Genomic DNA, 9061 nt, shown 5'->3' with positions numbered 1-9061 from the left:
ACATGTTGATGAGATTAAGAAAAAGACTGCTGACGTTGAAGCCAAGTTTAATGCTCAGCTTGGTAGTATTCGTACTCCACCTGAAGCGACTCGTATTGCTGCTGATAATGAGAAGGCGCTTCGTGAAGCTGGCATTGCGATTTCTGGTGAAAATGGTGGAGCTGCGGCAGCGAAGACCGAAGGGAAGAATGCAGCCAGCGTCACTTCTGTGTGGCTGAGTGCGTCTCTACTGATTGTGGTTACACTGGCCTGTATTCTTGTGTGTTGATTGTAATGGTGATGGGGTGACTCAGGTCATCCTTTGTTTTCTTTTTTTCTTTTTGCATGCATCCTTACAGTCTAACTAATCTTCCACGTGTTAGGATTATATTCTTCTTTTTTTTGTTTCTTAATGTTAATGTGTTTTGTGTGTTTATCCTATAATAATTATTATTGCCACTCCATTGTGTGTGTGTTCTTGGAGACTCTCTTTGTGTGCCTGGGCTTGCACTGTGATAATGATGATGATGAACTGCTTTTTGGTAGTGGGAAAAGGAAATAATAATAACAGATGAATATTTATATTTATAATTGCTTATATATACACACATATAGACTTACACCCATAGGTGGTGTATTTCTATGTTTACTGGATAAGTTGGGCTCAATGGTTAATATCTGTTTCTTTGCTTATGGTTTGCTGGGGCGTTGTGTTCTTTGGTCTGTACCGTTTTAATGTTTTCTCCTTTCAAGGGTGAAACGGACATAATAATAGGAATATATATTTTCATAATTGCATATTATGTCAAGCATACCCATTGTTCTGTGGAGTTCTGTGTTTGGTGAGTCCTTGGTCCTGCCTACAATTGTTTTTTTTTTGTTTTCGTTATTGCTTTCTGTGGGACATTTAATATGGTGCAGCGTTAATGGATTTCGTATAGTTTGTGTTGTTTGTTTTTTTACTGCTGTTTGTTTTTTTTCTTTTTTCTCTTTGTGAGTTCTCCATTTTGTTGCTTTTGTTTTCTTCTCTTTGTAGTTAACTGATTTAAACAGAGGAGAAATACTTTTTTATGATGATGATGTTATACCGTGTGTTGTATTTACTGACTTTGCTGCTAAGCATTGCTTCTGTGTGTGTGGCCACTGAAGAGGTTACTAGTGCCGACAGACTACATGATAGGGGTGAGACAGGTCCTGCTGGTCCTACTGGTTCTTGTTCTCCTGATGTGCAGTGTCCTCCTGCTCCTAATAGAGCTGAAGATCCTCACACTGATTGTGCGGAAGCTGCTAAGAAGACTTGTACTACCGAGGGAAATGAACACCAAGAAAATTGTCTTCCTGATGCTCTTGCTCGTTGCACAACAACAAAGGAACCAGCGCCAACTTCACCAAAGGAAGAAATTCCTAAAGGCAAATCCGGTCCTACTGGTACTGTTGGCGCTGCTGGTGGTCCTGGTGCTGAAGGTACTGGTGCTCTTCCTGCAGTTGGTAATGGTGCTTCAACCATTTCTATTCCGGTAGCAAGTCAAGCTACGAAACCTGATCAACGCGAAGCTGATCACGCTGCTGCTGCAACTGCTGAGGCAGCTGGTGGTCAGACTTCAGTTGAAGATCCCGCTGAAAGCAGCGACAAAGGTGAAGCAGTTGGAAGTGCAACAACGGCTGACGGTGCATCACAACAGCCTTCTTCTTCCAACACTACAGTCACAGAGAGTACCAGTGGACCTGACACTTCAACAGAAAATGGCAGTACATCTGCTGGAACTGAGTCCACAAGCACCCAAAGCACTGATGTGGGAAATACAGAAACATCCACCACCACCACCACCACAACAACAACAACAACACTTCCTCCTGAGACTGTAAACAACAAGAAGGGTGATGCAGACAGCAGCAGCAGTATCAGCAGTTCTGTGTGGGTGCGTGTACCACTACTGATTGTGGTTACACTGGCCTGTATTCTTGTGTGCTGATTGTGTGGTGTGACTCAGGTCATCCTTTGTTTTCTTTTCTTTTCTTTTGCATGCAATGCCTACAGTTTAACTAATCTTCTACCTGTTGGGCTATTCTTCTTTTTTTGTTTCTTAATGTTATTGTGTTTTGTGTGTGTTTTTACTCTCTATGTTTATCCTATAATAATTATTATTGCTACTACTCCATTGTGTGTGTGTGTTCTTGGAGACTCTGTGTGTGTGTGCACCTGGGCTTGCACTATGATAATGATGAAATGCTTTTTATAGTGGGAAAAAGAAAATAATAATAACAGATAAATTTATATTTATAATTGCGTATATATACATATATAGACTTGCACCCATAGTTGGTGTATATTTCTATGTTTACTGTGTAAATTGGGCTAATGGTTAATCTCTTTTTATTTGCTTGATGATTTTGCTGGGTGGTTCAGATTTTTTTGAGATATTTATGAGTCTGGGCTTTTTTTTTGTTTTTACTCTTACTGAGGTTATTGCGCTTTATTGCACTCTTTAACTGGTAGGTTTTTATTTTTTTGATGTGAGCTTCCATAGTGGTAATCGATTTGTGTGTCCTAACATGTTTGATACTTCATTTCATTTTCTTTCTTTACTTTTTGGTTATCTTTCTTTCTAGATCAGTGTTTTTACTTAAACCAAACTTTTCCTACTCTCATGATGATGATGGGCCGTGTGATGTGTGTGTTGGCCGTTGTGCTGTGCTGTGCCTGCGGGTATACCATGACGGCTGCTGCTGATCCTGCAGAGAAACCGCCTGAGAAGAGCGGAGGTTATGTTTCACCTGATAGGGGTCATGCGGAATGGGATGATTTTCCCACAAGAACTAAAGAGGTTAAGTGGGATTCTTGGTATTGGAATGTACCTGAGACGACTACCGGTGTAAGGAATCAATCGACAAATCAAGAGGAAGCACATCACTCTGGTGGAGCAAGTGGGTCTGGAGGTCACTCTGGTAATGGAGGTGTTGTTGTAGGGAGTGGTGAACCGCAAGCGGCTCACGTGGAGCGCGCAAGTCCTGGAAAAGGACCGAGCGAAACGGCAGCCATACCAGAAGCAAAAGATGGTGTCACTACAACAAAAAACCAATCTCAAGGTTCATCTGCAGCATCACAAGATGATCAAGGAGCATCGAGCAGCACAGATGATAACAGTACACCAGTCAACTCTAATCTTAACCAGCAACCTTCTGCAACTGTTGATACGACTGCCGTACCAGACTCACCAGAAACCAATTCCACTACTCCGCCGAGCTCCGAGAATACTACCACAGCACCACCAAGTACTCCATCTCCTTTACCCAACGCAGAGATCAGCAGCAACACTATTGCTTCCACAGTGCATAAGAAGGCCAATGTTGACAGCAGTGTCAGTCCTGTGTGGATGCGCACTGCAGCACCGCTGCTGATTGTGGCTGTATTCTTCTCCGCTACCGTGTACTGAACGGTGTGACTCATCTGAGAATAATAATAATGGTTAAACTAACATAATCATAATTGCGTATATCCCCCATGGGTGAATAAATTAATAATCTGTTTACCAGCTTTCTCTTTTAATTCGAATATCTTTTCTTTTACTTTTGTGCGTGTGTGTTCTTTTTCCTAATAATTTCATTACTTGCTTTTTCCGTTGTGTGTGTTTGCAGAAAACTGGGCTGTTCTGCTCACTGACGGTATACATCTGTTGCTAGTACACACAGATATGTGTGTGTGCAGTCATTTAATATACATAAACTAGAGCCGTGGGGTATTGTGTGTTTTTTTTTTACTCTCTATGTGTGTGCCTGGGCTTGCACTGTGATAATAATTATAATGAACGGTTTTTTGCAGTGAAAAGAAAAGAAATAATAATAGCAGATGAATTTATATTTATAATTGCGTATATACACATATAAACTTACACCCATAGTTGGTGTATATTTCTGTGTTTACTGGGTAAATTGGGCTAATGGTTAATATGTGTTTCTTTGTTTGTTTGCTTGTGGTTTGGTGGGTCATACTGTGCTTTGCCCTGCACGGTTTTTGGTAGTCTGCTTGATGCAGAGCAAGGAACAAATAGTAGTTAATACAATTTGTATTCGAAATTGCTTGAACAGACCAGCATACTCAGTGGTCTATGAGTTATTTTTGTGCAGTTCGTTCTGCTCTTAATTTGTGTGTTTTTCGCTTTCTTTGCTTGGGTGCTGTGTACTTTCTCCTGCATTGTTGTGTGTTGGAGTGTTTTGTGCAGTGAGAAAAAATAATAAGGAATTCATAAGTATATATTTATAATTGTGCTTGGTCCTACAGGAAGAGGCATTTTGATGTATTTCTGTGCTTTACTCTTCTGATGGTCGTTCTCTTTAATTTCTTTTTTTTTTTCTTTTGAGGGGTTAATTGGGATTATCTGTTTGTTATTGGGTATTGTATGCGTTTTTACTTCGATTTGGGTACTTTCTGAGTCATGGTTGCACCTTTTTTTTGCATGTGTGTGCTTCTGTTGTAATTATTGAGTGTTGTTTGATTTGGTGTGTGTGTTCTCATCTTGTGTTTTTTTCATTGATTCTATTTGTTTCTGGTTTTTCTATCTGTTTTTCTTTTTCTGTAAATGATTGAAGTAAGACTACTGCAAGAAGTATTGTAATGGTAATGATGCGCTACGTGCTGTGTATCCTCGCTCTCCTGCTCTCATGTGCGTGTGTGTACGTCCTCGCTGAAGAAGTGCCTGCCGCCGATCTTTCCGACCAAGTCCCTGATACGGAGAGTGAGACAAAGATTCTTCCTCAGTGCACTAAAGGTCCTACTCATGATGATCCTGAATGTAAGGAAGCTAAACTTGAACATCAGACAACATCTGGACTTAAACCGGATACTCCTAAGTGCATTCCTGGTGCTTCTGATTCTTCTAGTAATTGTACTTCTGCTGCTGTGGAACTTGGACGTGGGGTTGATGGTTCTTCGGAGTGCAATTCTGATACGGCTGAAGGTACTTGTCTTCATCCTCCTCCTCCTCCTCCTCCTCCTGGACAACAACAACCAGCACAACAAGAAGAACGACATCAAAGTGAAGGTCAGGAAAGTGCAGAAGATGGATCACATAACGTTGCTCATTCTGATGTGCAAGCAAACCAAAATCGTGTGAGCACAGGTGGTATCAGTGTACCAGCAGGAAGTGGAGGCCCAGGGAATACGTCATCCACATCAGAAGGAGAGGCAGCAGCACCAACTGAAGGCACAACATCATCTGGAGACGGTGGTTCCAATAATACCAACACACAAACTCAATCGGAAAGTACCACTGAAGGTGGTGACAGTAATACCAGTAATCAGACTACTACAGCTGCAGGTACAACTGGAACAGAAGGTTCACAGCGGAATGTCAATCTTGATTCAACCACCACCACCACCACAACAACAACAACACTTCCTCCTGAACTCACAAACAACAAGAAGGGTGATGCAGACAGCAGCAGCAGTATTAGCAGTTCTGTGTGGGTGCGTGTGCCACTACTGATTGTGGTTACACTGGCCTGTATTCTTGTGTGCTGATTGTAATGGTGTGGTGGTGTGACTCAGGTCATCGTTTGTTTTCCTTTTTTTGTATGTATCCCTACATTCTAACTAATCTACCATCTGTTGGGATTTTCTTCCTTTTTGTTTTTTATTGTTAATGTGTTTGATGTGTTTTTGATCTCTCTGTGTTTATCCTATAATTATTATTATTGCTACTCCATTGTGTGTGTGTGTTCTTGGAGACTCTCTTTGTGTGTGCCTGGGCTTGCACTGTGATGATAATGATGAACTGTTTTTTGCAGTGGGAAAAAGAAATAATAATAACAGATGAATTTATATTTATAATTGCGTATATATACACATATGTAGAGTTACACCCATAGTTGGCGTGTATTTCTATGTTTACTGTGTAAATTGGGCTAATTGTTAATATCTGTTTGTTTGCTTGATTATTTTCCTGGGTGGGTCAGCCTTTTTTGAGGTATTTATGAGTGTGGGCTTTTTTTTTGTTTTTACTCTTACTGAGGTTATTGTGCGCTGTATTGCATTCTTTAACTGGTAGGTTTTACTTTTCACGATGTGAGTCTCTTTTGTGGTAATCGATGTTTGTATGTCCTAACATGTTTGATACTTCATTTATATTCTTTTTTTACTTTTTGATTGTCTTTTCTTTCTAGATCAGTGTTTTTACGCAAACCAAACTATCGTTTCTCTCATGATGATGATGATGGGCCGTGTGATGTGTGTGTTGGCCGTTGTGCTGTGCTGCACCTGCGGGTATACCATGACTGTTGGAGTGGCAGCCAATGAGGGTAAACTTAATAAGTTGCATGAAGCTGCTGATATTAGTTGGCATCAGTTTCCTGCTATTACACCAGCTATAAGAGAGAAACAAGCAAATTACACAAAATGTAAGAAAGCCCCTAATCATACAGTTGAAGGAATAAACTGTGCGGAATGGGACGAATTTAAGCCGAAGCCTCCCATCCAACCCAACCCCACTGACACTCTGGCACATCCGACAGCAGACCTTGGACGAGAATCAACCAGGGTTGAACCAGGGCACGGAAGCCAACCACCAGCAGCAGATTCTCCTAGAGAAACCTCTGAAAGAGAAGGATCTACCACTGACGTTGTTTCTTCTGTAAATCCACCACAAGAGGCTGGTAATGCTGAAAGCACAACAGGAACAGGTGCAAAACCAACGCAAAGCCCACCTCAGGACTCTGCTGCAGCACCACAAAGTAACAACGAAGAGTCGAATACAGGTAACAGTACTTCTGGCGCAGACTCACAAGAAACAAATACCACTACTCCACAGAGCCCCGAGAGCAATGTCACTGATGCACCAACCACCACTCCATCTCCTGCACCTAACGCAGAGATCAACAGCAACATCGTCTCCACTGTACAGAAGAACAAACCCATTGTTGACAGCAGTGTCAGTCCTGTGTGGATACGCACTGCAGCATCGCTCATGATTGTGGCTGTGTTGTTCTCCGTTACCGTGTACTGAACGATGGAACTCATCTGAGGGCAAAAATTAATAATGGTTTTCCTATTATAATCATATTTGCTTATATCCCCCATGGGGGAATAAACTAATAATCTGTTTATCAGCTTTCTCTTTTAATTCGAATATCTTTTCTTTTACTTTTATATGTGTGTGTTCTTTTCCTAATAATTCCATTACTTGCTTTTCCCGTTGTGTGTGTTTGCAGAAAACTGGGCTGTTCTGCTCACTGACGGTATACATCTCTTGCTAGTACACACAGATGTGTGTGTGCAGTAATTTAATATACATAAACTACAGCCATGGGGTATTGTGTGTGTGTTTGGCTCTCTCTCTTATTTGGGTATTGTGGGGTCTTTTCTTTTCTATTAAGGGGTACATATTATTATAATACAATCATGATATTTCTTTTCTTGTGCTTTACTGTGCAGTTGCTGCTTCTTTCTCTCTCCTTTCCACTGTGAGTATTTGTTGTACTTCTGTATGTTTGTTTTTTTCTCACTTATTTCATTCTGTTTCTTTTTCTTTTATCAGTCTAGTGAAATAATCAGCCACAATGACAAAGGCTGTAATGGTGAGGTGTTACCTGCTCTGTTTACTAACTCTTACACTGTGTTGTGCTTGTGGGTTAGTATGGGCTGATGGTCCTAAAGCTTCTGATGCCCTTATTAAAACTTCAATTGTTGGTGTTCCTTCTCTTGTTAGTCATGCTATTCCTGCGCTGGTCGATTTCATAATGGATGAGGATGAGGAACTTCAGGAGGGTGAGGATAGAGAAAGAAAAGGAATCGAAGGAGCGACTGGCCTTGTGGGAAGGGATGGTCCTAAGGAACCTGATACCATGCCCAAAGGTGATACTGGACTGAAAGCACCAGATGTTGATGTGAAAGGTCCTGCGGGGTACAAGAAGTCAGATGAAACGAATAATAAACAAAATACTAAGGAAGGTATTCGGGGTGACATGGCGATTGAAAATAAACCTCGAGCAGAAAACGAGAAAAGTACTGATCTGCAAATACAATTATCTAAAGTCACTTCAAGTACTTCCGGGCTTTCATCTTCACCGACGGCTGGACCGACGGCACCTCATCCTGCAGAACCGAGAAGTGTTGATGGAACATTATCTAAGCCGAATCCCGAAGGTAGAACGGAGACACAGGATAACAGTGATCAGAGAGAAAACGTTCAAGGTGGAGGCCCGCAGAACAACGGAGACGGACAGAAGGAGGGAACTCAAAATGATACCCCAGCCAGTTCTTCTACTAAACCCAGTACAAGTAATACAGATGCTCCAGAAAGCAACTCTCCAGAAATGGAGGAGCAGACACCCTCTTCAGAGGACTCTCAATCCAAGAACGGTAACGGTGAGACAAATAATGGAGTGCACACCGATTCTGACACTCACAATGCAACCAGTAATGATGAGGAATCAACCACCACCACCACCACCACAACAACAACAACAACACTTCCTCCTGAACTCACAAACAACAAGAAGGGTGATGCAGACAGCAGCAGCAGTATCAGCAGTTCTGTGTGGGTGCGTGTACCACTACTGATTGTGGTTACACTGGCCTGTATTCTTGTGTGCTGATTGTGGTGTGGTGGTGTGACTCAGGTCATCCTTTGTTTTCTTTTTCTATTTTGCATACATCCCTACAGTCTAACTAATCTTCCACCTGTTGGGATTATCTTTTTCCTTTGTTAATGTTAATGTTATTGTTATTGTTTTTACTTTGTTTGTTTTTATCCTATATATGCTACTCCATTGTGTGTGTGTGTGTGTTTGTGGGATGTTGTATGCTTTTCTTTCCACCAATGACAGCTTGTCTTGTGCAATGAAAGAAAAAATATATATAACAGATACACTTTTATACGTATGTTATTAAGTTTACAACGTTTTACATTGATAATGGTTGTATTTGGCCGTTTACTGTAGAACATGGGCTATTTGTTAATTTCTTTTTGTTTGCTTTGCGTTTGTTTGGATTGTTTTGTGCAGAGAGAAAGTAAAAACAATTATACATACATATACATATTGATAATTTCCTATATGTGACTAAGGAAGGATGTACTTTTGTAGTACT

The 9061-nt window shown here is 41.0% G+C and overlaps 5 protein-coding genes across 5 annotated transcripts; all 5 read left to right on the top strand.

The window, feature by feature from the left end:
* Positions 1-1049: 1049 nt before the first annotated feature.
* TM35_000031650 (uncharacterized protein) lies at positions 1050-1952 on the top strand (the record flags this gene model as incomplete). The annotated part of the gene is made up of 1 exon (XM_029021932.1): positions 1050-1952. One exon carries the CDS (start codon positions 1050-1052, stop codon positions 1950-1952), a length of 903 nt encoding a protein of 300 aa, XP_028886478.1.
* A 675-nt stretch (positions 1953-2627) lies between these two features.
* On the top strand, positions 2628-3413 carry TM35_000031640 (uncharacterized protein; the record flags this gene model as incomplete). Its single annotated transcript, XM_029021931.1, has 1 exon — positions 2628-3413. One exon carries the CDS (start codon positions 2628-2630, stop codon positions 3411-3413), a length of 786 nt encoding a protein of 261 aa, XP_028886477.1.
* A 1178-nt stretch (positions 3414-4591) lies between these two features.
* TM35_000031630 (uncharacterized protein) lies at positions 4592-5497 on the top strand (the record flags this gene model as incomplete). Its single annotated transcript, XM_029021930.1, has 1 exon — positions 4592-5497. The coding sequence occupies one exon, from the start codon at positions 4592-4594 to the stop codon at positions 5495-5497; it is 906 nt and encodes a 301-aa protein (XP_028886476.1).
* Positions 5498-6176: 679 nt separating this feature from the next.
* TM35_000031620 (uncharacterized protein) lies at positions 6177-6977 on the top strand (the record flags this gene model as incomplete). The annotated part of the gene is made up of 1 exon (XM_029021929.1): positions 6177-6977. One exon carries the CDS (start codon positions 6177-6179, stop codon positions 6975-6977), a length of 801 nt encoding a protein of 266 aa, XP_028886475.1.
* Positions 6978-7530: 553 nt separating this feature from the next.
* Positions 7531-8568, top strand: TM35_000031610 (uncharacterized protein; the record flags this gene model as incomplete). The annotated part of the gene is made up of 1 exon (XM_029021928.1): positions 7531-8568. The coding sequence occupies one exon, from the start codon at positions 7531-7533 to the stop codon at positions 8566-8568; it is 1038 nt and encodes a 345-aa protein (XP_028886474.1).
* Positions 8569-9061: the final 493 nt, after the last annotated feature.

This window comes from Trypanosoma theileri (assembly GCF_002087225.1).
Source record: "Trypanosoma theileri isolate Edinburgh chromosome Unknown TM35_Tth_3_V1, whole genome shotgun sequence".
Classification (NCBI taxonomy): Eukaryota; Euglenozoa; class Kinetoplastea; order Trypanosomatida; family Trypanosomatidae; genus Trypanosoma; species Trypanosoma theileri.
The sequence above is the reverse complement of the archived record's forward strand: the minus strand, read 5'-3'. Positions and strand labels throughout refer to the sequence as shown.